Source organism: Penaeus japonicus, unplaced genomic scaffold (genome assembly GCF_977035675.1).
Source record: "Penaeus japonicus unplaced genomic scaffold, GWHDUDI00000001_assembly GWHDUDI00000002, whole genome shotgun sequence".
NCBI classification, from domain to species: Eukaryota; Metazoa; Arthropoda; class Malacostraca; order Decapoda; family Penaeidae; genus Penaeus; species Penaeus japonicus.
The window spans coordinates 12,198,159-12,225,658 of NW_028234404.1; the positions used below are offsets into that span (position 1 = coordinate 12,198,159).

The 27,500-nt window shown below is 45.8% G+C and overlaps 1 protein-coding gene across 11 annotated transcripts in view; it reads left to right on the forward strand.

Moving 5' to 3' along the window:
• Positions 1-27,500, forward strand: part of LOC122261795 (serine/threonine-protein phosphatase 4 regulatory subunit 1) — a 148,166-nt gene that overhangs the window by 91,752 nt on the left and 28,914 nt on the right. For 6 of the 11 annotated variants that reach the window (XM_086547183.1, XM_086547205.1, XM_086547169.1 and 3 more), the window contains exons 2-6: positions 7,310-7,416; positions 9,497-9,547; positions 14,952-15,094; positions 16,082-16,228; positions 24,634-24,804. In XM_086547183.1, the coding sequence (XP_086403309.1) occupies positions 7,314-7,416; positions 9,497-9,547; positions 14,952-15,094; positions 16,082-16,228; positions 24,634-24,804 (615 nt within the window). In that variant the 5' untranslated portion in view covers positions 7,310-7,313. The remainder of the gene's footprint in view (positions 1-7,309; positions 7,417-9,496; positions 9,548-14,951; positions 15,095-16,081; positions 16,229-24,633; positions 24,805-27,500) is intronic. The other 5 variants (XM_086547194.1, XM_086547203.1, XM_086547174.1 and 2 more) reach the window with 1 other exon arrangement.

Genomic DNA, 27,500 nt, shown 5'->3' on the forward strand with positions numbered 1-27,500 from the left:
CCCCTTATGAAAGGCTATTATTAGAGAACACGTAATTGGGTGATATGTGGAGACATTCCTCCAATAGGCGTCGAGCCCCCCTGCCCCCCACTTAGCCCCTCCCCTCCTCTTCCTCCCCCCGCTGTCAGCTAGTTTCCCCTCCAAAAATAAACCCATGGGCGGATGCCGCGAAAAGCGAGCATCCCCGCCCACGCCGTCGCCAGCCAATCATGACTCGTCTACCCACGCTGCCATACACGTGTCGACCAATCGCAAGAGAGGACCTGGGTAGAACTCGGCCAATGGCAGTGAGATGCTGTCCTGCCAGCCACGCCCCCTTTTTTGATGTGTGAAGCCAAGCACAGGATGACAAGATGTGTATTTGTATTATATTCCTTTTTAAAAAATGATTTTTCCATAATGTCATAATGACGCTTAGAAACAAACAAACAAAAATGATAATGATTATGATAAAAAAGATGACAACCACGTGTTTGCATTAGGAGGGGGAGAGGGGGAGGGGGGCTGAGGTGACGTCACACCTGTAGCTTGGCAGTCTCGTGGTGGGCACCTCCTGTGATTTCGCTAGGTCATGGTACCATTTTTTTTATCTCGATGTAGGGACGTAGATAATAAACAAAAGTCACGAATAAGGCGCAAGGGGGCAAAGTAAAGACATCAATTCTAAAGGCCATGTAAAATAGATCAATAGATAAATAAAATCCTGAAGGGGGCAAGTTCGGGCGGGGGGGGGGGGATAGAGTTAGGGGTCCACGCGCAAGACCTTTGGTGACCTAGCTTCCCGCCACACGAACCCCCGCCGCCCACTGCTGCTTAACCTCTTGGCCTTTTCTTAGGCGTGGTGTTGCAATGGCGCCCGCGGGTTGAGAAGAGGCAAGTCATGGGACACGGGGGTTGTGGGTCGGGCGGGGGTTGGAAGGTAGGGGGGGGGATAAGAGCTAGGGCTGGTTGGTGGGTAGGGGGTTAGTTGCAACGGGTGTTTTAGTTTGTTGCAAGTGTTGCTATAAAGGAGGAAGGTGGATATTTGATTGCATTTCGTTTTGTTATGGCATTCGATGTTAGTCACTCTGTCCTTCGATGTGTGTATGTGTTTCTATGTGATTAGTTTTTGATATAACTCGTTAGATATGTTTTCGGAGTAGAAAGGTGAAATCTGCGATAACCTGTTGCGATTCGATCTGGCTTCATTCATATCGATGGGGATTGATTAACTAAATTTATCTAAGCTTAATTTCATCTCAAGATCAAGGCACACACAGATATGTTTGTGCGGGTGGGTTTATTATGTATGTGTACAGTATGTTTATTTATGCTTGTGCTTAGCGTGTTTGTATTTCTATGATGGTACAATGTGACCTTTTAGACTTTCTTAAATTGCGTCATAAGGTAGAATTGATTTTTTGAAATAGTTTACTTTGAAGAGAGGATGTCTCGATTTCTCTTTTCCTCTCTTCTCTTATTCTCTTTTTTTATTCCTATGTTATCTCTCTAATTGCATATTCTCCCCCCCCCCCCCCCCCCCCTCCCTCTCTCTCTCTCTCTCTCTCTCTCTCTCTCTCTCTCTCTCTCTCTCTCTCTCTCTCTCTCTGTGCTTTCTTACTCTCTCTCTTCATCTCCCTCTCTCTCTGTTTTCTCTCTCTTCTCCCCTCTTGTCTCCCCTCTCTTCTCCCCTCCACTCCTCTCGCCTCGTCTCCTCTCCCCCACAAAGGGATGGAGAGGTTTAGAGTTTATTCATTACGCACCGATACGTACCATTTGCAGCGCCTCCGCGGGGAAGTGTATGCCTCGAACACATCGGGGAAACGCCATTTTTTTTCCTCTCATTCTTCGTTGGCAAATTTGTGGCCCTTTTTTGTCTGCTGAGTCTGTTGCGAGCTGAGTTTCCACTTCCTCTCTGCCTGGTATTTCGGTAGTGTGTGTGTGTGAGAGTGAGACTTGAGGTGTGGAGAGAGACTTTTAGGAGTATTCTCTCTCTCTATCTATCTATCTATCTATCCATCTATCCATATCTCTCTGTTTCTCTTTCTCATTCTCAGATATTTGTCCCGTTTCCTTTATCGGTCTCCCCCCTTCCTCTGAAAAGAGGACGAGGAGAGATGTCGCTCGGCTTCCCGTTGCTGTTGTGGCGTTTGACACGTGCAGGGGAAAGGGGGGGGCAAAAGAGGGGAACCGTAGAGACCCCTTTCCCTGCACCTCCCTGCCTTTCACTTTATTCTCCTCCCCTGTCTCCTCTTCTGCCCCCCTCCCCCCCTCCCCTCTCCCTCCCCAAGTAATTTTAAGAAGTGTTGTCCCCCCTTTTATTGTTCCTTAAGTAGTAGCGTGCGTAGTGGCGTCGTGTGAGAGGTAGGCCGCGAAGGAGGGAAGGTACGAAAGAAAAATGGCGGAAGGATCGGTTTCCCCTTGTAGCTCTGCCTTCTGGGTCTTGTCTGTCTGTCTGTCTGTCTTGCTATCGTCTTGTCTTTATCTGTCTATGCGGGTAGATGCCAGCGACTACGTTAGTCTATTAGTTCGGAAGAAGCAGATGTTTGGTCTGTTATTTATCGTATCGTCAGACTGATTAAAGGGGGGAGATTCACTCACTCCATCTGCCCCGTCCCCCCCAATCCCTTCCCTCCTTCCCTCCTTCCCTCCTTCCCTCTCAGCATTCTTACCCCTCTCAACCTTTCCACCTTTCCACCTTTCCCCTTTTGCACCCCTAAACCTCCCCCGCCCCCCTTCTCACACTCACGCCCGCGGACCCCCTCTTGTCTTTTAACGATCAGCCGCTAATTTTTGCTGAACATTTTCGTCGTGGTTTTGCGGGCACGGGAAGTCCGAGCGGCTTTACCTGTGGCAAAAACGCTAAGGTAACGAGGTTCTCTGATCCCGGTGAAGGGAAGGGGGCGTTAGGGGGCAAAGACCCCCCTTTTCTTTTACTTCCCCCACCCCACTCCCCCACCCCACTTCGCGGCTCTGTTCCACGGCCTTCGTCCTCATTGGCTGTTGTGGGCGTAGTAATGCCGTGGGGATCGGCGTCGAGCGGGGCACCTCATGCCCGCCTACGTTTGTTTGAGTGTGTCTGCCTGCCCCTCCGCTCGTCCTGTGCCTCTGTGTCCTCGCGCCTACGCCCGTGCCCACGCACTGCCCGCTGCTTCCGTATCCGCTGGACCGCCTCCTCATGGCCCTTTGGGCGCTTCGATGTAGTGTCATGCCCTCGAAACCGCCGACGTCGCCATGCACTCGCTCACTCGTGCTCGAGTTAGCGACATGGCGTCTATGGGTCATGAAAAGGTGTGGCGGGGTTCGCTTCTGAAGGTCCTTTGCGCCGCCTGGATGGGCGATCCCGCAGGACACGCGGAAAGAGGGCGTCGCGGAATCTTCAGGACAATCGAGGTACAGTTGAGCGTTTCAAGGTTTCAGCGTTGATTTTCGGTGGAAATGCGTACTCCCGTCAGCCATTTTCTTTACTTTTATTGTGTTTCTTTCTTTATTTATTTTAGGCTGGGCTTTGGTGAAGTAAAATGTAGACGAGAAAATTCTCCTGTGTGTCATTGTCGCTCTGTCTGTTTAATTCAGCCGTCTGTGTGTGTGTGTTTTAAAGCCTTTACATCGTTTGCTTTATTTCATGCGATATCTTTCAGTTACTTATCTGTCATTTGTCTCGTAGAGAAGAGAGGAAAAAGAGGAAAGAGACAAAGAGGAGAGGGTGGAGGGCAGGTTGTTGCGATATTTTCTATTATTTATTATCATTTATTGATTTCAGTAATTTTCAATGACGTTTATTCTCTTGTTTTAGGTTAATAATGTGTGATTATTACCGTTCAGGGTGCTTGATGGATCGTCTTTTCTCTCTCTCTCTCTCTCTCTCTCTCTCTCTCTCTCTCTCTCTCTCTCTCTCTCTCTCTCTCTCTCTCTCTCTCTCTCTCTCTCTCCTCGGGCCTCTAGATTATATATATATATATATATATATCCCTCTTTCTCTCCCTATCCCATTCTCTCTCTCTCCCCTTTTTCCCCTCTTCCCCTTCTCTCTTTCTCTCCTTCTCTCTCTCTCTCCTTCTCTCTCTCCCCTTCTCTCTCTTTCCTTCTCTCTTTCCTTCTCTCTCTCTCCTTCTCTCTCTCTCCTCTCTCTCTCTCTCTCTCTCTCTCTCTCTCTCTCTCTCTCTCTCTCTCTCTCTCTCTCTCTCTCTCTCTCTATGTGTATATATATATATATATATATATATATATATATATATATATATATATATATATATATATATATCCATTCTTTCTCTCCCTATCCCCATTCTTTTTCTCCTCCCCATTATTCTCTCTCTCCTTCCCCCCTTTCCCAGTCTATTTCTCCTTCCCTCCCTTCCCATTCTCTCTCTCCCTCCCTACCTCCCCATTCTCGCTCTCCCTCTTTCTCTCTCTCTCTCTCTCTCTCTCTCTCTCTCTCTCTCTCTCTCTCTCTCTCTCTCTCTCTCTCTCTCTCTCTCTCTCTCTCTCTCTCTCTCTCTCTCTCTCTCTCGCCATTCTTTCTCCATTCTCCCTCTGCCTTTCCCCATTCCCTCTCTCTCCCTTCCCATTCTCTTTCTATCTATCTATCTATCCATCTATCTATCTATCTATCCACTCTCTCTCTCTTTCCCGTCCCATTCTCTTTCTCTCTATCTATCTATCCACTCTCCCTCCCTCCCTCCCTCCCCATTCTCTCTCTCTACCTCTACCTCTACCTCTACCTCTACCTCATCTTTCTCACCAGTCTCTCTCTCCTTCTCCCTCTCTCTCCCCCCTCTCTTTCTCCCTCTCTCTCTCTCTCTCTCTCTCTCTCTCTCTCTCTCTCCTCTCACTCTCCCACTTCTCCTCTCACTATCACACCTCTCCTCTCACTCTCACACCTCTCCTCTCCTCTCCCTCTCTCACATTCTTCTCGATGACACGAGGGAGAAAAGCGGCATCGAGGCTGGCATATAGTATTCCTTGCTTTGCTACGCCCGTGATTGCCAAGATGCTGGGACTCGTGTGGGCGGCTCTCAAGACAGATGGTTTGCTGTCGGGGGTATGACGGAGGCGTAGCTTTGTGATTCCATTTTCTGAATTGGTTACGTCTCCTTCGCCTCTTGCCTCTCCACTCGCTCCTCTCTCTCCTTTCTCTCTTGGCGTTTTCTTTAGTGGCCCTCTCCTATTTCCTTTCCCGTCTTTCTTTCTCCTCTCTTTTTCCCTTTTTTCTCTCTATTGTCTTTCCTCTCTCTCTCTTTTCTCTTTTCTTTCTCTTTTCTTTGCTTTCTATTGTCTCTTTTCTCTTCATTCACTTTATTCTCTTTCCGAATTACTCTCCTCTCTCTCCCATTCTCTCCCTCCCTCCTCTCATTCTCCTCCCTCTCCATCTCTCTCTCTCTCTCTCTCTCTCTCTCTCTCTCTCTCTATATATATATATATATATATATATATATATATATATATATATATATATATATATATATATATATATATATATATATATATATATTCTCCCTCCCTCCTTCTCCCTCTTCCCCCTCCCTCCCTCTCTTTCTTCCCTCCTTCCTCCCATCCTTCTTTCCTTCCTTCCTTCCTTCCTAGCCTTGGCCCCCTCCCCCCTTCTCTCTCTCTCAAATCACAAGCATTACTGTATCACTGTAACTAGTGGGGAATACCCGTTGAAACCAGTACTTGATCAAAAGGTTGCAAGGGAGCTTCGAGATGGGATGTAGATGGCTGAAGTTTTTCTTCCCGCGATATTGCTTGCATGTGGGTGTGCACCACGTGGGCGGCTCGTTTGAGTAGTGGCGTCGGAATAGTGTGTATGATTGTGCATGTGCGTGGGAGACAGAGAGAGAGAGAGAGTGAGAGAGCGAGCGAGAGCGAGAGAGAGAAAGGGGGGGGAGAGGAAGGGAGCGAGCGTGTGTATGTGTTTATAGGTCTGTAGGTGTAGGTAAGGGTGATTGGAGGTCACGTGACGACAGCCAGGTTGGTCTCTATAAGGCTCCCCTTCGGCCGTAGATATCGATCGAACTCGCTGAATGGGGAATGTGTGTGCGTGTGCGTGTGCGGGGCCCTGTAGAAGTCACTCGCTCTCTCTCCTCTCTACTCTATACTCTCTCTCTCTCACTCTTTCTCTCCCCCCCCCCCCCTTCTCTCTCTCTCTCTCTCTCTCTCTCTCTCTCTCTCTCTCTCTCTCTCTCTCTCTCTCTCTCTCTCTCTCTCTCTCTCTCTCTCTCTCTCTCTCTCTCTCTCTCCTTCTCCCCCGCTCTCCCTCTCTCCCTCTCTCCCTCTCTTTCCCTTTCTCCACTCCCTCCCACTCCCTTTCTATCCTTCTCTCTCGAAGAGGAGGAAGAGGAACAGATGAGATGAGGAGGAAGAGGAGGAGGAGACTGAGGAGACGGACGAAGTCAGTCTACCCCTTTTTCCCTTCCTCCCTCACTCCGCCCCCCTTTCCCTGTCTCCCCGCTTAAAAGAACAAAGCAAAAAGTAAACAAAAAGAAAGAATGAAAACTGGGTAAGAGAAAGGCTTTCCTTTTTTTCCCCTTTTTTTTCAAAGAGATTGTAATAAGTTTTCGCCCAAGACGCGACCGGTCTCACGTGAGCTCGTGAGTTTCGGTTTCATGGCTACGGGATTGCACACGATTTTTTTAGTTGATAGATTGATAGGTAGATAGATAGATAGATAGATAGAGGAGTTGATCTTTATTTATTTATGTTGTCGAATCGTTCTGAGTGAGTATATCTTTTCTGACTATGAAGAGCTAGATTCATGGATAACGTTTTTGTTTTGTTGGGGGGGGGGGTGAAAGAATGGAGTGCTTGTTGCTGTTGTTGTTGTTTTATTATATTCATCACCTACTATAGCATTTTGGTAATATCGTCATTATTAGAGCTATTATTATGGTTGAAAAGTGCTTATTGTTGATCTAGCATTTATTGTCATACCATTATTGATGCAGACCCTATCATATTGTTAGTATTATTATTATCATTATTGTTATCATCATCATCATCATCATCATCATCATCATCATCATCATCATCAGTATCAGTATTATTGTCTTAATTGATGAATCTTTCACAACGAAGAGATACATGTCCGTTGTTTATTCATTCTCTATTCATTTGCCATTCATCCCATCTTGTCTTTCTTAATGATATATATATATTTATATTTATATCTATATTTATATCTATATCTATATATACAGACATATCAACATACATGTGTTGCATACATTCTCCATTGATCTGTTGCGCATCACATTCTCCATTCACCTGTTATTCATCTCATCTTCAGTTCACTCTTATTCATTTTTTTCCTTCTCTTTCTTCCGTGCAGACAAATGGTGGCGCGGAGCATACAGGAGACGTTGCGGGCGGTGGTGGGCGTGCCCGAGGATGTACACACCGTCTTGGAGATCATGAACTCCCTCTCGTCGAACGATGGTACGTATCGTGGAACACCTTTGACCTGTCAGGTTGTCTTTCTTTTGGATGAGACCTTTGATACTGAAGCTCCCTTTCCTTTTCCCTTCTCTCTTCGCTCTTCTCTCTTATCTCTTCTCCCGATTTTTTTTCTTTTTTTTGTCGGTTGGCTTTTATTCCCCTCCTTTTCCATGGTTGTCTTGTTTCTTCTTCTTTTGCTTCTCTGCATTGTTCTCTTTTCTTCGCCTTCGCCTTTGTCTCTTCTTTCTTATTCAGCTTCTTCTTTGTCTTATTCTTTCTTTCCGTTTCCTTACGTCTTCGTTCTATTCCTCTACTTCTTCTTCTCTAAGTGGTTCGCCTACAAGGAAAGGGAGGGACAGGAGGGGGAGGAGGAGGAAAGGGAGGAGGGAGGAGGGGGAAGGGGGAGATGTCGTTGGAGAATATTGTGAATGTGTATGTAATTTTTGTTTGTTTTTTAACCCGTTTGTTTGCCTGTGTCCTCTTGTGGTGGAATCTCGTAGAGAATCATTCATTCACATAGCAATATCACTTCCTTTTTTTGTGCTTCTCTAAATTTCCCGTTTGTTTTTCTGTTGTTGCAGTCTCTCTCTCTCTCTCTCTCTCTCTCTCTCTCTCTCTCTCTCTCTCTCTCTCTCTCTCTCTCTCTCTCTCTCTCTCTCTCTCTCTCTCTCTCTCTCTCTCTGTAGTTAAAGACTCGAGCGCTGCGACACGGATGGGAGGATAAAATGTTACGGAAACGCTACGAGTCCACCGCTAAATCTAGTTCTAGCAGTCCTCACTCCACCGTAGGTACGGATGAGGATTCCACCGCGGGCACGCACCATTGCAAGGCGGGAGGGGAGGGGGAGGGGAGGGGAGGGTGTAGAGCGGTTCAGTCCCGAATGTGTGAATTCACGTAGTGTACATGCGATAATAGACCGTACCCGTCGGTTCACACAGGAGAGTGAGTGGAGGTTGAAGATTTAGTTCGGTGGGAAATAAGACGAGACGGAAGGTCTATCCGAACGACACTCTTGCTTTAGGGTTCTCAGAATTAGCATAAGAATTAACACATAAGATAAGTGGATGATGTGGAGATGACACAGGATTTATGTAACATTATATACAATAAGTTTGTATACGTATTTCTTAAGGCTAGATATAGAAATACACTTTCCTATATACATGTATGTATCTCTAGTTGTGTCTGAATATGAATGGGTGTGTACGTACGTGCGTGATTGTACACGTTTGTGTGTTTGAACCCTTGTGTGAGAGTATATGTGTTAGTTTTGGGAGAATTGTGTGTGTGTGTGTGTGTGAGAGAGAGAGAGAGAGAGAGAGAGAGAGAGAGAGAGAGAGAGAGAGAGAGAGAGAGAGAGAGAGAGAATGTGTAGTGTGTGTATGCATGTATATACATACACACATAAGCATGCTGTTTTTAAGTGCACACGTATCCTTTTTTGTATAGGGTGCACAGTGGGAGCGAATCCACGATGTCTGTGGCTTTGGCGTGAGATCTGCGACTCTCTGTTGCTGTCAGTTGTGTTCGGGGAGGAAGGGAGTAGCAAGGTCGTGAGAAATAGAAAAGGGAGTGGTGACCGAGGGAAGGGAGGCGCGGCGGGCTGTAGGGGGACATTTGTGGAAGAGGAGGGGCGGTCTTGCTCTGTGTAGTATGTGCGTGTTTGTGTGTGTGTGTGTGTGAGAGAGAGAGAGAGAGAGAGAAGGAAGATTTGCAAGGAAAGTTTGTGGAAAAGGAACGGTGGTCGTGTTCTGTGTAGTGTGAGGGAGAGTGAGAGAAAGAGAGTGAGTGAGAGTGATACAGAGAGATGAAAAGGGAAACCCAAAGCAGACACGCAGACAGAGAGAGAAGAACGTGGGAGGATTGGAAGAGAGAGAGAGAGAGAGAGAGAGAGAGAGAGAGAGAGAGAGAGAGAGAGAGAGAGAGAGAGAGAGAGAGAGAGGAAAAAGAAAGAAAGAAAGAAGTAAGGAAACAGACGATGACGTTGGGAGGCTCCCAACCACCCCCACCCCTCCCCCATCCCGTCCCCTCCCTCCTTTTTTGTGATGTGTTGTATTGTTTTTGTTTTTGTATTCGTAGGTGTTGGTGAGGCAGTCTCGGACACAACCATAAGTTGGGACTTACTTGAGGGTAAGTTTTGCGGGCGCAACGCTAGGGGATAGAGGAGGAGGAGAGGAGTAGGAGGAGGAGGAAGACGGGCGGCCTGAAGGCTGCTCCGCCCTCGGCTTGGGGGCTGCCGTGGGCGTGGGTCGTACCCTTTGGCCGCTGGTCCCTCGTGTGGTCATGGTTATTGTCACCTTGGTACTTACTGCTATTAATAGTTACTTATCATTACTCTGTTGTTTATGCCTTCGTTATTCCCAAACACACAGATGCAGACACTTTGTTTGTATTAATCAGTTGCTTTACTTCGCTGAGTTTTGTGATGTTTTATTTTTTGTTTTGTTTATTTCTTTGTTTGAGATTTGCTGTGATTGATTTTGTTATTCTTTATTATATTTTATTATTATTATTATAATTATTATTAAAATTATCTTTATTATCAGTTTGCATGTGCGTGCTCTGACCGGAGGGTTTTCAAACTCGGGGATTAGTAAATAAAAAAACATGTATGATACAAAATAATTAATGAGTCAGTTCAATATAAGCGTTCACTTACAGAAGAATATCCTAACTCATAGCCTGCTTTTAGGATATTCTGATGAGGTGAAATGACGAGTTCATTTGAAAGGGATAATGATGATGGTAATCATAATAATGACAAAACAGTGAGTAAAGACATATCCAAAGTAAGACCTTTTTTTGTCCATATGAAAAGAACCAATTTTGCATGTGGCGAAAAAAAAAAAGTTTTTTATCTTGCTTTCTTAAGTCGAGCTTGTGCTTCCTTTGCCGTTTTTTAACTTTGTTTTATACCCAGCATCAAGTTGGCTCTCGCTTGGTTTTGCAATGGCATTATGCAGGTTTAGGTATTCAGATGGCTTGAATTATTTTTATTTATTCTCTCTCTCTCTCTCTCTCTCTCTCTCTCTCTCTCTCTCTCTCTCTCTCTCTCTCTCTCTCTCTCTCTCTCTCTCTCTCTGACACACTCTCTCTCCTCTCTCCCTCCCCTCTCCTTCTCCCACTCTCATCCCCCTCTCCTCTCCCTCTCAACCCCTTTCCTCTATCCCTCTCTCAACACCTCTTCTCTCTCCCTCTCTCAACCCCTCTCCTCTCTCCCTCTCTCAACCCCTCTCCTCTCTCCCTCTCTCAACCCCACTCCTCTCTCCCTCTCTCAACCCCTCTCCTCTCTCCCCCTCTCAACCCCTCTCCTCTCTCCCCCTCTCAACCCCTCTCCTCTCTCCCTCTCTCAACCCCTCTCCTCTCTCCCTCTCTCAACCCCTCTCCTCTCTCCCTCTCTCAACCCCTCTCCTCTCTCCCTCTCTCAACCCCTCTCCTCTCTCCCTCTCTCAATCCCTCTTCTCTCTCCCTCTCGCAACCCCTCTTCTCTCTCCTTTTCTCACAATTCCTTCTCCTCTCCCTCTCTCAAACCTCTCTTCTTTTCGTCTCTCATCCCCCGCTTCTCTTCCTCTCTCATCCCTCCCATCTCTCTCTCTCTCTCTCTCTCTCTCTCTCTCTCTCTCTCTCTCTCTCTCTCTCTCTCTCTCTCTCTCTCTCTCTCTCTCTCTCTCTCTCTCTCTCTCTCTCTCTCTCTCTCTCTCTCTCTCTCTCTCTCTCTCTCTCTCTGTCCTCACCGTCTCCCTCTCCCTCTCCCTATTTCATCATGCACACACACTTATGTGCAAGTTTTATTAATGCGTACAAACTCTACATCTACTTTTCTTGCGTTTTGTTTTGTTTGTTGTTGTTTTCATATCCACTCTTTATAATTGCATATTTTTACTTTTTTTTTTTATCTCTATTACCTTTTGTCTTAATTATATCCACCATCATCATCGTCAGTAGCATTCGTACTGTTCCTAATCATAAGGATATATATATTATTTTTATTGTTATAAATTAGTATTATTATTATTAAGGATATATATTATTATTACTATTAATATTAGTATTAATATTATTCCTTGTCAGTTGGCGAAGAGAGCTCCAGATTAACGTATAAGTAGCGAAGCCTTTCAAGGTTCGTCCAGGTGACAGTGACGAAATAGTAGCTCTCGCAGAGTAAGCTAGTCTTGTAAATACGTTATACTTTTTTTTAAGTAATAAGAAAGCAAGTTCGAACGTAAATACGTTATACTTTTTTTTTTAAAGTAATGAGAAAGCAAGTTCGGGTTCGCCGCCTTACTGAAGGTTTTTAACGTGTTTAGTTTTTTTTCGAGTTTTTTTTTATTTGATTTTTGATATTGTTAGGATTACTTTCGTTCTCTTCATTAGCACTGCTCTTGATACCGGGAGCATTGTCATTGTCATCATTATTTCAATAAATGGAATGCACAAAGCTTCATCACTGGCAGCCCTTAAGAGGCTAAAGAAAGGGAATCGATCGCTTTCTGTCTGTATTTCGGAGGAGCTAGTCGGCCGTGTGATTATTTTTTCTTTTCAAGTATTTTTTTTTTTTTCCATATACATTACTTAAGAACGAAAGGACGTTAATTTCCGACTTATGCAAAGGGAATGGCATTTAGAGGAAATACGAGAACAGCAAATGAAAACATCGTAAACCCATCCGGGGAGAACGATCAGTTTTTGACGGGCGGGGAATGTAATATAAGTAAGATCCAATCAGTGCTTCCGAAGAATCAATCAAATCTGTTCATTGAGAAAGAAAGAAAAAGAAAGAAGAGGAATATTGTAAGAAAAAAGTCTGACTAACTCGGAAGACTCAAAGGAGTCGAGTCCAGTGAAAAATGGAGCGAGTCGTGCGTGTGTCTAACCTACCGAACGAAATAAAGAATCTAGTGCCAGATCTAATTGAAGAGATTAATCTTGCGGAAAGAACCTTAGCTTGAGAGCTAGCGAAGAGTATAATCAAGTTGAAGAGGAAGAAAATGGGGGTGAGGAGGGAGGGGGAGGGGGGGGGGTGAGAAGAAATAAATAAATAAAAAAAGAAAAAGCTAGAGTTACACTCCCGGTGGAAGGGATCGGTCGGAAATGTGCATGAAAGTGTTAACTCTAATCCTTTGGACGAGGCGCGGTCGGAGAGGCCTATGTTTGTTTGTGTTTCGAGACCCAAGTGCGGATTTGTGTGCGGTTGAGGCCTAGCGAAGGTTGGGTGACAGACAGACAGGGTGGGTAGGCTAGAGGGTAGCAGGAAAAGGGCTATGATGGATAGACCAGGTCGAAACGATGGGATAGATAACTGATTCGTTGAGGAATACCAAGTAATGGTAATGAGGTAGATGAAACATTAAGGATAAGTATAGGAGGAAGATCGGTGGAAAGATAAGGAATAATTTTTGTTTTTCGTATTGGCCGGTGGGGGGGGGGAGGTCAGGGTCGAATAATGGTTGTAGGACGCAGCGGGATGCCAACCCGAATAACGGTTTAGGATACATTAGCAAAACCAGTCAAAGGTGTATCAAATGAGGTAAACATGGAGAATACAGAAAACAACGCATTGACAGGCGGATATAACTATAAGAACGAGACAAAGGATACGTTTTTTTGAGAATGTTTTACTGTAGAGGGCCATGAGTTTAGGAGGATATATATTTTCTGATATTGATTATGGAGATTTCTAAATCAGTGTTATTTTACGTTTTCGTATGTAATGATTGTTATAGTTAGTTTTGATGTAGGAAAAAGATTGATATACATATGAATCAACCCCGCCGTCACCCAGCTGAGGTCACCGGGTTCAGAAGGGAAGTTTTAGTTTCTTTATCATTGTTATCGTTATTATTGCTGTTGTTTTTTCTTCGCTAGTTATTACTGTTATTACTGTTGGAACTTATTTTTTTGGTAAATTATTTTTTTCCTTTTTTCTTTTTTTTTAGCCTCTCTCTCTCTCTCTCTCTCTCTCTCTCTCTCTCTCTCTCTCTCTCTCTCTCTCTCTCTCTCTCTCTCTCTCTCTCTCTCTCTCTCCCCCTCTCTCTCTCTCCCTCTCCCTCTCTCACCCACTCTATCTCTCCCCCACTCTATCTATCTCTATCTCTCCCTATCTCTCCCTATCTCTCTCTCTTTCCCTTCCCTTCTCCGGTTCATACACAGCATATCGATCGTAATATTGTTTTGTTTACTATTTATTTGATCACATGTTTACATTTGTAGTACTCTATATAAAATAACCATGCAGATCTCATTTTCATTCTTGTTAGATTAAATAGATACAGTTTGAAAATCATCTACATTAACTTGATAACGCATACATTGCTGTGCATATATTGGTCATACGTATACATTGTAATACACACACTGTACTTACAGATTGCTGTGTGTACACGGGTCGAACACGCGACCTTACGTACACATGACCGTAAATACACGTGTTCATGTCATGGTGGGGTGGCTTGTTCTGTTTTGAGTTGTCGGTCAAATGCGGTCATTATCATATCACTAGTTTATTGTATATTTATTATTCTTATTGTTATATTTTTTGTTATTACTGCTGTTTTTGTTGTAGAATTAGTATTAGTATCTTTAATTCTGAGCTTCGTGAGGAGAAGTATCGTTGTTGTTGTTGTTGTTAGACTCTCTTGCTGATGGACAATGGGGAAATAGTTGCGTGAGATACCACCTTTGTCAACTCTGTGTGTGTGTGTGTGTTTGTGTGAGAGAGAGAGAGAGAGAGAGAGAGAGAGAGAGAGAGAGAGAGAGAGAGAGAGAGAGCGAGCATAAGCATAGAAAGACACTTTGATACGATCAGCCATTCCCAAAATTGTACATGCTGTTATAATTGACAGGAAGACGAAAATCGCAGAATGAATTCATTACTCATTTATGTATTATTATTGATGTATATTCTAGCCCTGTCGATGAATTCAGTTGAGCTATAATGCGCGGGAGACGAACAAGAAATGGGGTTTTTACATAAAATAAGAAATGCACAGAAGTGTTTCTTTAGCTGCAAAACTCACTAGAAACTTGTTGATATTTCCGTGTTTACCGATACCAATTGATGCGGTTTAGTGTGTGTGTGTGTGTGTGTGTGTGTGTGTGTGTGTGTGTGTGTGTGTGTGTGTGTATATGAGAGAGAGAGAGAGAGAGAGAGAGAGAGAGAGAGAGAGAGAGAGAGAGAGAGAGAGAGAGAGAGAGAGAGAATTTGCGCATGAGGGTGTTGCCACCGTTGGAATGTATCTGATAGCCCTTCGTGCAAGTGCACCCGCGCACTTTCCTCGAAGGTTTGGCCAAGGCAGATTTGTGTGAGCTTCCCCGGCGACGCTTTATCCCGGCTCGACCTTCGGACCAGGGGAATGCCCCGTATCATCCCTATCATTGTAAAATCACTATCACCGCTACCTGCATCCCTCTTGAATTAAGAGCTTCCTCGTTTTTTCCTCTTGTTTTCTTATTGTGTGGCGCTGAAATACCCTCATCCCTCGTTCGCCGACCTATATTTTTTTTCCTAACGTCGTGTCCATTGTTCCTTTGACAGAGGCAGCGGTGAGGACGGAACTCATGGAACAAGTGCCCCAGATCGCGGTGCTGTGCCACGAGTACCCGGAACACCTGGGCGGGGTCGTGGCCAACAACCTGGTGCCCATGGTGGTCAAGTACCTCACGGACCCCAATAACCAGGTGAGAAACGGGAGGTGGAGATGGGAGGGAGGAGGAGGAGGAGATGGGAGGGAGGGAGGAAAGAAGGGAGGAAGAAAAAAGAAAGAAGAGGAGGAGGAGGAGGAGGGGGTGGTGGGGGTGTGGAAGACGGAGAGGGAGGAGGAGGAGGAGTAGGGAGCAGGGATCAAGGAGGGGAGATTGATAGTGGAGTAGGAATAGTAGAAGTAGGAGTAGGGATCCAGGAGAAGGAGAGGAAATTGGAGGAAGAAAAGAAGAAGGGATAAGTAAGACGACGAGAAGGAAGCTGACAGGGGAGAGAGGAGGGAAGAGGGATTATAAGGATACTGTTAGTACCTGACAATATTGTTGTTGTCTTGATCATGTTAGTGGTCAATTGTTGCAGTTATTGTTGTTGATAGTTATTGCCACTACTATGGGTATGCTCCCCAGTATGTAGAATCCCGCCCGATAGAGGTTTCATAAAGAGTTTTTTTTCTTATTATGATGAAAGAGGATTATTGTTACCAAGGTGTAAAAAGAGGCGCTTGAGAGGGACTGTAAACAGAAAAAATATAGTAATAACAATTATAATAATGCTAATGATTGTGATCGAAACAAGAATGATAAGAAGTGAAGTTCTAAAGGTATTTTTTTATTGAATAATTACGTAGTATGTCATTTGCCTGGATATTTATATAATTATAATGTTAATGTTATTATTCGCACATGAATTTTTCTAATACCGCTTTGATTTTATTTTATTTTATTTCATGATTCTTGTCACATTTCCCTTTACTGAGTATGAAAATTATGACTATTGTCGTTGTCATAGTTTTTGTTGCTATTTGCAATAATAGTCGGACGTCATTATCATCGCCACTATAATTGTTATTGTTTGTAGGAAGATGATTACTTCCACTATTATTATCGTTGATGATGTTATCTTTGCCCCCACTATACATCAGCAGCTCATCATCGCCGTCCTTTCCCCCCCTCCCCCCCTTCCAGGTTCGCAAGACATCACAGGCGGCGCTGCTGGTGCTGCTGGAGCAAGAGCTGGTGTCCCGCTCGGACGTGCACGACCAGGTGTGCCCCGTCATCCTGGACCTCACCTGCCCCGACGCCATGGACGACTTCAAGACAGAGGCCGTGGCGGTGAGTCGCAAACCGGTTGTTTGGCTGATAAGAGAGGGATTTGAAGGAAGGAAAATGCTAGATTGCTTTTTTGTTATTACTATTATCTTCTTGTGTATGGATATGTCAAGGCTTTTTGCGGTGAATCACGTGTTTGTGTTCGTTTTAAATGGATTGGGGAAAATACTTGAGTTAGGGATAAGGGTTTTCTTGTTCTGTCATGGTATTAATACAGTGATGTTATCTGAGTGCCCATGGTGGGAAAGGGGATGAGAAGAAGGCTGGGTCAGGTCAGGTCAGCCGGATGTCGAGGAGGGTGAGAAAGAAAGGAGGTGGGCGGGGTTAGGGGGAAGCGAGGTCAAGTCAGGTCAGGATCATCCGAGTCACGTGTAAAAGGGAGTGACGTGACACGGCGGGGAAGGGGGGGGGGGGTGATGGGTTTGTGGCTTGTATTGTGTATGTGTTTTGGTGTTTTCATGAGGTGAATGTACTGGGTAATTTTCATGTAGTCAATTTCTTCCATTTAGTCGGCCAAGGAAAAGATTCTGAGGATTTTAGGGAGACTGGCTGATATCTTTTCCCCATTTTTTCATTAAATACGGTTATCACAGTTGTAGTTTTGTTAGTTGGTAATTCATTTTTTTATCGATATGAAAGTGGAGAGAGACAAAAAAAAAAGACCTACGACTAATCCTTGATAGTACTTTGATGGTGGTTGATTATTATCAATGTTCGTCGTTTTCTCTTCGCCCCGCTGTTCTTCCGCTCCCTCGTCGTGTTCTCCCTAGCCTGTTACCAGTTGCCAGTTAGGGTGTTTCAAGAGAACTCGTGGGCGGGTGCCTATTCTTTCCTTGCATTCGTCTGCGGGCCAGCAGGTTTACTTTTGTTTGCTTGGTCGGTTTGTCGAGAGAGAGAGAGAGGGAGAGAAGGATGTATTTGCTTTTGTTTTTCGTGGTACAAGTGTTTATTTTGTTAACTTAAGGCATGTGTAGATATATAGGTGTCTTTCGATCTCTGCGATTCGTGTCCCTGCCTCGGGCCAGCGTCATCGTAGAGCGGCTTCGTTCCGCCACCGAAGTGTTTCTGTGTTGAAGTCGTAGAGTCGAGGTCAAGAGGAAGGAGTCTTCGCGTCGCCACGCCCACGGCGGGGGCGCTGTGAAAGACATGGGTAGTGAGATGTAAGACATGGCAACATCTCACTACCTTGTCTTTCACGGGGCTCGCCGTTGCTTTCTCCAGCGTCGTCGTCGTCGTCGTCGTCATCGTCATCGTCATCGTCATCGTCGGAGTTGCCAGTTGGCACGTGTCGTCGACTTCATTTCTTGTGTCCATTTCGTTAGACGGAGAGAGAGAGAAAAAAAGAGAATCAGACACGCACACTTCGGGAAAGAAGCCTCATAGGTTTTCCCACTGACCGAGCGAGCGAGCGATCGAGCGGGGGAGGACCCGCCTGCAGAAGAGGCCGAAGAGGAGCGTCCGGAACCGAGGCCGAGACTCCGACTCGTGCGGCGGGCTCTGGCATCAAACTGGTTTGTCATAGCTCGCTGATCGCTATACTATCACAGCCAGCTTTGATGAGCAGGGCCCGCCGCCCTTTCGCTCCCTCCCGGATGGGTGCGCGACGCCCCTTTCTCGCCCACGCCCGCGTTCAGCCACCTGCCAGTGATGGCGGGCGGCCGGCCAATTACCTGAACTATCTTTTGTCGTATTTTCTCCCCTTATTGTTTTTTTTTCTTGGACGTATTAGGTCATTAGGGTTGGACAGGTGAAGCTTGTGTTTCCTGATTTCCCTCCTCGGAAGAGAGAGTGGGGCACGTCGCAGGGGCATTTACTCACATACGCGCGCACACGCGCGCACACACACACACACACACACACACACACACACACACACACACACACACACACACACACACACACACACACACACACACACACACTAGTCACACTAGTCACACTCACAGACTCACTTCTCGCCCCGGGGGAGGAGGAGGGGGATAGGGAGGGCCCGGGAGCGTCGTAGCTACAGCGGAATGAGCGAGAATGGGAATGGGCGTCAGGTTGTATTGATCCTCGGGTTGGTGTCGTGGTTTGGCTTAGGCCGACCGCCCGCCTACCTCCCCTGTCGGCCACGTGGGCGGAATACTGATGATCATTTCATCCTCACGCCCGCGATTCTTCCTCCTTTCCGTCTCTGTTTCCCTCGCACCCCCCACGCCCATTCCTACTCCGCCCCTCTCTTCCAACCCCTTTCAAGTCCCGCGCGACGCCGCCCGTTTCTCACCTTTTGAGGTTTGGGCTTTGGTTGTCCTTTCTCTCTCCTCTCTTATCCTCTCCTCTCTTTTCCTTTCCTTTCGTCTCCTCTCCTTTCCTCTCCTTTCCTCTCCTTTCCTCATCATTTATCCTCTCCTCTACTTTCCTCCTCTCCTCTCCTCTCCTCTCCTCTCCTCTCCTCTCCTCTCCTCTCCTCTCCTCTCCTCTCCTCTCCTCTTCCTTCTTACCATCCCCCACTCTCACCCTCCCTCTCTGAAGCTTCAAATTAGGGAGCTTTCTCAGCGCGATTATAGTTTCGGTGCCGACAGTACGCAGATGTGTAGAGCGTAGTTATGTAAGAATTGAAAGAAATCAGTAGGAAATGGAGAAGAGAAAAAGGGAGGAATGAAGATATAACCTCTCTTGAAACGAACAGACTCGAGGAAGAGCACGAAAGGAAGAAATAAGATAGAAAGAGAGGAGAGGAAAAGAAGCAGAAGACGAGGGAAAACTAGGTTTTCGTCTTGCCGCTTAAAGATTGAAGAAAGGGAAGGCTGGGCGGAGGAAAGAGCAGAATGGAAGAAAGGAAGAACAATAGAAAAAAAACACGAAAGGACGCCAAGGTGATGAAAGTAAGGAGAGAAGAAGAAGAGAAGAGAAAGAAGCAGGGAAGGAAGATGGGGCGAAGGAGAGACTCGTCCTCCCGTCCCTCGTCGATGCCGCCGTCGAGGGGAGGCCGCTGTCCCCGAGGGCGCGATCGGGAGGCGTTGCGGGAGCCGTCAAAGTGGGTGTGACGCGGAGAATGGACGTCGTATCACAGCCACCTTTGATGAGCTCGCGTCGCCTCCACCTGCGACGTACAACTCCGACGTTCACGGCCTAAAACCCGCTTCTACGTCGACGTCTGTAGTGTTGCTATTGCTATCTAATTTGCATCTACGTCTTCGTCTACGTCAGTCGTGCTCTGCGTCTGCAGTGTTTTGGATGCCTTCTGCGTCGTCTCCGTCGTTGCCTGGGGGAAAGGATTGCGAGAGGGAATGTGGGGGCGTTGAGGTTCCGTCCTTGAATGGACCTTTTTGCGTCGATCTTTTCTCAATCCCCTGCCTTTACCTTTAGGTTTTTCTTTCCTCTCTCGCCTATTGTTCTGTCCATCTTATAAATATATATATATATATATATATATATATATATATATATATATATATATATATATATATATATATATATATATATATATATATATATATATATATATATATATATATATATATATATATATATATATGCATATACATATACATATACATATATATATATGCATATACATATACATATACATATATATATATGCATATACATATACATATGCATATACATATATATATATACATATACATATACATATATATATACATCTATACATATATACATACATAGATATACATATATACATATATACATATATACATACATACATACACACACACACACATATATATATATATATATATATATATATATATATATATATATATATATGTAGTTATGTGTGTGTGTGTGTGTTGTTGTGTGTGTGTGTGTGTGTTGATGTGTGTGTGTGTATGTGTGTTTGTGTGTGTGTGTGTGTGTGTGTGGATATATGTACACACATACACATACATACACACACACACACACATATATATATATATATATATATATATATATATATATATATATATTATATATATATATATATATATATGTTTATATATATATATATATGTTTATATGTTTATATGTATATGTATATGTATATATATGTTTATATATATATATTTATATGTTTATATGTATAAGTATATATATGTTTATATATACATATATGTATTGATTGACTGATTGATTGATTGTTCCCTTTTTCTATTTTCTTTTCTTTCCCATCCTTTCGCATGCTATGCACACATGAAGAAAGTGACTGCTTAAAACGAGATTGCAGGAGGAAGGACGGAAAATGAATATAGAATATGAGCTTCTGAAAGGCGATTATGTGTTTTTGTTTTCCCTGTAATGATGTAGGTTGCCCTCGCCTCTCCTCGTCCTCTCCTCCCATACCTCTTGAGAATAGTGCGCATTTACTTTGCTATTGGTTTCCCCTCTTTTCCTTTCCTCTCCCCTTCTCCCCCCCCCCCATCCTTTTTCCCCTTTCTTTCTCTCGCCCCTTCTCTTTTTCCCTCTCTTTCTCACTCTCTCTCTCACCCTCTCTTTCACTCTCTCTCTCACCCTCTTTCTCTCTCCTTCTCCCCCATTCTCTCTTCCCTTCTTTTTCTCTCTCCTTTCACCTCTCTCTCTCTCTCTCTCTCTCTCTCTCTCTCTCTCTCTCTCTCTCTCTCTCTCTCTCTCTCTCTCTCTCTCTCTCTCTCTCTCTCTCTCTCTCTCTCTCTCTCTCTCCCTCTCCCCCCCCCCCCCCTCCCTCCCCCTCTCTCTCTTATCGTCGCCGTATTAGTCGTGTCGTCCTCGGTCGTACGTCGAGATGAGCCAGTGGCGAAGCCGTTAAGTTTGCTGTGGTGTGAAGTACACAGCATATCACAGCCTACTTGACGAGTTTTGACGCTGGCGGAGGCTGCTCTACTGGTCGTCTTGCTGATGGCGATGTTGATAATGGTGCTGATGATGCTGTTGATGGTGATGGTGATGATCGTGAGGGTGATGCCGTTGGTGGTGATGGAGAATGGTGGGGCTGATAATACCGATGATGCCGCTGTCATTACTACGATTGCATTTTGTGCCGGTGAGCTCTCTCTCTCTCTCTATCTCTCCTTTTTCATCTCCTTCTCTTCCTCCCTCCCTCCCAACCGCCCTACCTCCATATCTCCTTCCCCTCCCTCCCCTCCCCTCCCCTCTATTGACTTGCGTTTGTGTTTATTGTTGATGATGGATCGATAGACTGACGTATGGATTGATTGATAGATGTTCTCTCTCTCTCTCTCTCTCTCTCTCTCTCTCTCTCTCTCTCTCTCTCTCTCTCTCTCTCTCTCTCTCTCTCTCTCTCTCTCTCTCTCTCTCTCTCTCTCTCTCTCTCTCTCTCTCTCTCTCTCGCTCCTATTTATGCCTAAGAGAGTGCGATTGTATCATGGAAACTTCTATTTAAGTGTTTAGTGATTAAAAACTTTAATGTGGTTGAAGAGGTGATCGGGGAAAAAGGGTTTGTTGTTGTTTTTTATCATTATTATTTTTTTCTTTTTCTTGTGTCGTACGCCAAGCCTCCTCGTTCTTTTCCCGGCTTGTTTGTTTGTTTGATTGTGTACCGTCTATGGAAGACTCTTTTTTCTCCATTTTGTTTATAGTTATTATTGTTTTCCTTATCATTATTTATTTATTACTATTGTTATCAATATTATTACTATTAGTATTATTTGCGTCCGGAGGGGCCAAGCCAAGTAGCACGCGGGTCCCTGTAGTGCAGCAGCTGTGCGGGTCCTGTCTCACAAAGTGGCTGTTGTATGTCATTAGCTGCTCATCATATCACAGCCAGCTTTGATGAGCGAGAACTCGGCACCACATCCAGCGAAAGGGAATACCCCCCCTCCCCCTCCCCACACTTACCCCCATATTTTTCCTTTCCCTCCCCCCCCACCCCTACCTATACTGCTTGCCCCGTGCCCCGTAAGTGCACTATTGCCATCGCTATTGTTTTTTTCTGTTATATTGTTGTGTTTCATGTCTGCTGTGTTGCCTCATTTTCTATATTTATTGTTTAATAACGCTGTTGGTGTTATAATTATTGTTCCTATTGGCATTGCTGTCCACGCCAGGTAGGCTGTTTTCGTGAATATGAGAATTATCACTATTATTATTATTATTTTGATAATATAATCATTATTGATATTATTGCAATTATAACATTATTATTACTACTACTACTACTACTACAACTACTATTATTGCTAATTTTTGCCCCCCTTTTTTTCCTCCCTCTTTTCTTTATATTCCTTCATCCAGTTTTCCTTTATCCCTTCCTTTTATCTTCTCCTTCTCTTCCACATCAGTTTTGTGGCAAATACTTCGCCCAAAGAAAGTGTGTATGCGTGTGTGTGTGTGTGCGAGATAGAGTGAGTGAGGGAGGGGGGGAGGGGAGGTAGGGAGGTCGGAACTAGTGATCTTAGCAATCAAGAAAGCAAGATAGTTTGAAAAGCCGAAGGGAAGAAGACCCGAGAACTTAACGGTCGCCCCTTCTCTTTTGATTTAGCACTTGTTCCTCCTTTGACCTCTTGCACCTTGACTTATATTAGGAGGTTGGAAGTTCTTGATAAAGGAGTGAATGAGAACAAGAAGACAACCAAAGAGAAAGACCGATGACGCTACGGGAATAAGAAGGGCAATTGGTATCAATTTGAGTAGCAACAGGGCTGCAACGCTCATCATTGCAAGCAAGATGTGGTGCACGATGCAAGTGGAAGGGTAAGATGATGGGGAGGGGGAGGGGGGAGGGGGAGGGGTTGTTATGTAGCGCATTTGCAAACCACATACTTTATTTGACTACATGGTGTCCTTGAGTGTCTGTCTGTCTGTCTGTGTGTCTTTGTCAGCTGGCCTTGGTGCCACATTGCCTCCCCCCCCCCCTCTTTTCCTCTGCCAGAGTGCCATTAGAGAATGACGGGGAAGGTCAGTGTCGTAGGGGCGGTGTCAGAAACATTGTTTGCGTGTCACATGGTGTGTGTGCCGCTGCCCCCGCGGTCGTTATTTTCAATGCTCGGTTTTCGGGGGGTGGGGGTGGTAGCAGGTAGGGGGGGAAGGGGGGGATTAGTCAAGGGGAGATCTGATGAAGCCGTACTACGTCTCATCGCTTGTGTGTGAGAGAGTGAGAGTGAGAGTGAGAGAGTGAGAATGAATTATGATTATTATTATTATTCAACAAAAACTTTTAACTTCAATTAAATGGTTTTCTTCCTACTGTTTTCTCTCCGTTCTTTTCTCCCAGCTTCTCCCCCTTGCCCCCCTCCCCCTTCTCTCTGATATGCCCGTCTCTTGTGTTGGAACAGGGCAAGGGTGATGATAAGGATAATGACACGTAAATTATAATAGATGTTAGAGGTGTTATATCAATAGTACGTCAGCTAGGGCTATTCTCGCGCCTGCGCCACGACTCAAGCCCGAAGGAGTAATGAGAGAGGAGCAACACCAACGCTGCGTCGCTTATCAGAGTGGGTGTGATGTGTGGTGTTGCGTCATATCACAGCCAGCTTTGATGAGCGGTGCGGCGGGGCACCACGACGGAGAGGAGCTCGAGGACCTGCCCAGGGGCATGGGGGAACCCGGCTCGGGGCCCCCTAGACCTAAGCGTACACTCGTAAATACACACACACACATACACTTAAAATCACTTATGTTGAATTCTTGCGCATACATATTTGAGCACTGTTATAAGTATAAGTTTAGACCTCGCATTTATGAGTATGTGAAGTGTGTCTTAACGTAAAGCAAAAAGTCTTAAGCGTAATTAGGCGATACGTTATTTGCAACAGCAATGCCAATTAGATATAAGTGCCAACTATCATTAACTGTACTGTGTTGTAAGTGATACTCAATAGTGTAGAGATTGGAATAGGTGATGTTTTGACGTTTGGAATTCTAATGTTTAACCCCAAAGGGAATTATACATTTCTTTACATATAGATTTTAAGTGAAGGAGGAATTTAATTAGATATAAAAGCTCCTCTTGATATAAATATATAATAGATACCTCGAGTAAGATGGCAGGGTATAGAAGCATTTGCAAGGAGAGGGGGTGGGGCTGGGGGTGGGGGTGGGGGAGTTGAAGCGAGGAGGAGGGGGAAGGGAGGAAGGGAAGTGATCTAGAGGGGAGATTATGTTGTTTTTCTCACTACCTGGGAACCTGACCCTGTGTGGACGTTCTCTCGGTTGTGATGGAGAGAGAGGGAGGGAGGGAGGGAGGGGTAGGGAGAGGGAGATAGAGTGTGTTAGATAATATGAGAAAGGAGGGGGTAGGGAGTAGGAGAAGGGAAGGAAAGAAATGGGGAGTAGAGAAAGAGTAGTGAAAGCAAGCGAACAGGCATGACTTACGGCGTAAGAATGCCGTTGCTGCTTCTATCTATCTAGGCAGCGAGCGAGCCAGCCTACTAGAGAGAGCGTTAGCGCACCCAGAGCCTCATTATGCCCGTTATGCACCGCAGCTCATGTCCAAGATGGCGCCGCTGATCGGGCGGGAGATGACCGAGCGGCTGTTCCTGGAGCGGTTCACGCGCCTCTGTTCCGACGCCCTCTTCCAGGTCCGCAAGGTGTGCGCCTCCAACTTCGGCGACTTCTGCAGCGTGGTCGGGACGCAGCCCACCGAGGAGGTCCTGGTGAGTACACACGCCCACGTCACTGTTCTGTTTGTTGATCATGTAAGGGAATCAATTGCACGTGATAAGTTGACATGAAATATAGGAATGGATATGTTCATTAACATCAAATAAATAATGGAAGGGAATTGCACATGGAAAGTAGATATGAGATGTAGAAAAAGACCTTGGCTATGAAGAGGTAACTCATTAAAGAAATTAACGGATGAATAACAAGGTAAATGAATAGATGTGTAGATTTACATAGATTGGAAATAAAGGATTGGATAGATAGCTCGATAAAGGACGAATAAGTAGAGAGAATGGTAAGTAAACTTGGATTGGTTATATCTTGTCTCTTTTTTTGCGGCGATATTTTCAAGAAATTGCCGTCCTTATTGTTCTTCCGTCCGATTTTTTATTTAAGGATTCTCGGGGATTTTCTCTTAGAGAATATCCGCTATCTGTGCCTTGCTTATCCTTTTGTTCTACTTCTTTCTTTATTCCGTTTTCGCTTTTTTTTCTTTCTATTCTTTTCTGCCACAATTCATTAGCATTATCATTATTTTTTCGCCATCTGTTCTCTCTCAAAAATTACATTAGTATATGCATAAGTGTTATTGTATGTGTGGGTGCATGATTGATTGAATGTGTATTTCTCCATATGGGAGAGAGAGAGAGGGAGAGGGAGGGAGGAGAGAATGTACGGCAAACAAAAATTTTGGTGCAATAACTCGCGACGGCCTGGCGGTGAGACTCCCAAAGATGCACTAGGGAATGTCAGGGAGGCGCCCAGGAGGGACCCTCCATACACTAACCATCCATTCATCCATCCATCCATCCATCCATCCATCCATCCACCCACCCCTTCTTCCCTCCTCCCTTCCTCCCCTTCCTTCTTCCTTCCCCCCCTCCCCTCCCTTCCTCCCTTCTTCTCTTCCAGTGGGTTGTAAGGAAAGTTGTAAAGAGGGAAGAGTGGGGGGGGGGGAGGAATAGAGAAAAGGAGGGAGAAGAACGAAGAACGAATAAAGAACAAAATATGCGAGAAACAGGGAAAGAGGAGAAAAGCCAATGATCATGCTAGGATTTTGATTATGATATTGTTAATAATGATCAGAAACAAAGATCTGGAGAGAGAGAGAGAGAGAGAGAGAGAGAGAGAGAGAGAGAGAGAGAGAGAGAGAGAGAGAGAGAGAGAGAGGCGTGAGGGCTTGGTGTAGTAGTGGAAGGGTACACAGCTGATATATTTAATACGAGGAGGGGTGTTTGGGTGCTTTGAAGGTGCGGGATCGAGAGGAAGGAGAGAGAGAGAGAGTGAGTGTGTGTGTGTGTGTGTGTGTGTGTGTGTGTGTGTGTGTGTGTGTGTGTGTGTGTGTGTGTGTGGAAGGAGAAGAGAGAAGAGCGATTGGGGAGATGAAAAGGAGAGGAGTGGAAAGAGGAGGAGGAGGGTAGTAATGTGGGAGAGAGAGAGAGAGAGAGAGAGAGAGAGAGAGAGAGAGAGAGAGAGAGAGAGAGAGAGAGAGAGAGAGAGAGAGAGAGAGAGAGAGAGAGCAGGGGAAACTGCACTGCGCACATCCCGGTAAGAGGGTAGCAAGCATACCGGGATGCCGACCCTGATGCTCGGAAAGCATGGCAAACGAGGACAGGATGAGTGGGGGGGATAGAAAAGGGGAACAGAGAGAGAGAGAGAGAGAGAGAGAGAGAGAGAGAGAGAGAGAGAGAGAGAGAGAGAGAGTCTGTGTGGAGGGGAGGAGGGTAAAGCGAAAAGAGAAGGGAAGGGACTGGTGTTGCATCTGCCGTTGCATCTGGTGGCGTTGTTGTGGAGATGGAGATCCGGGGAAGGAAGGAAGGAAGGAAGGAAGGAGACTCTTTAGGCGAGGACGCGGCGAGAAAAGGCCACGGGCGGCGTCGCTGATTGGGAACAGGAGAAGGTCGCGTTTCTCCGGAGGGGAAAGGGCGTAGCAACAGCAGTAGAAGCAGCAGAAAGAGGAGCAGTAGGAGGAGCGGCAGGGGGAGGAGAGGTAAGAGGGGAGAGGAGAGAGGAGAGAGGCTGTCCCGAAGCGCCGCCGCCAGAGGGCAGGAGTAGCAGGAGCAGCAGGAGGAGGAAGAGAGTCAGGAAGTTAGGGAGGGGGAGGCGTGTAAGCAGGCAGGAGGAGGAGTTGGTGATGGTGGTGGTGGTGGATGGTGGCAGGGCAGTGTGGGAGATGCAGTGGTAGCAGGAGAGGGAAATGGAATAGCTGGAGGCGCTGGTGTAGCAGCGGTGGCAGGAAGAGGAGAAGGAAGAATCAAGAGAGTAGGAAGAGGTTGCCAGGGAAGAGCCGACGAGAAGAGGAGGAAGAGGAGGAGGCCGGTCTGGTTGTGAGGAAGAAGGGTTTCGCCTTCAGCAGTAGCGGGAGGCGGGCGTTTGGGAGGCGGGCGGCGGAGGAAGGGGCTGGGGCGCGGCGTGGCGAGCGCGTGGGATCAAAGCGGGAGCCGCGGCGGCTGGGGCGGCCACCTTTAAGGCGGCACACAGGCGCACACACGACCATGCCACACACACATCACACACACTCACACTCACATATATAGTGCTGCACGTACATGGGCAGGGGGTCCACACGAGCGAGTACACGCACACACGCACTCGCACACTCACACACTGAGCGGGCGCAGCTTCCCTCGGCTCGGAGAGAAGGCGCGAGGCTCTCGCTCCTCTCTCGCTGCAAGGCTTGTTTACG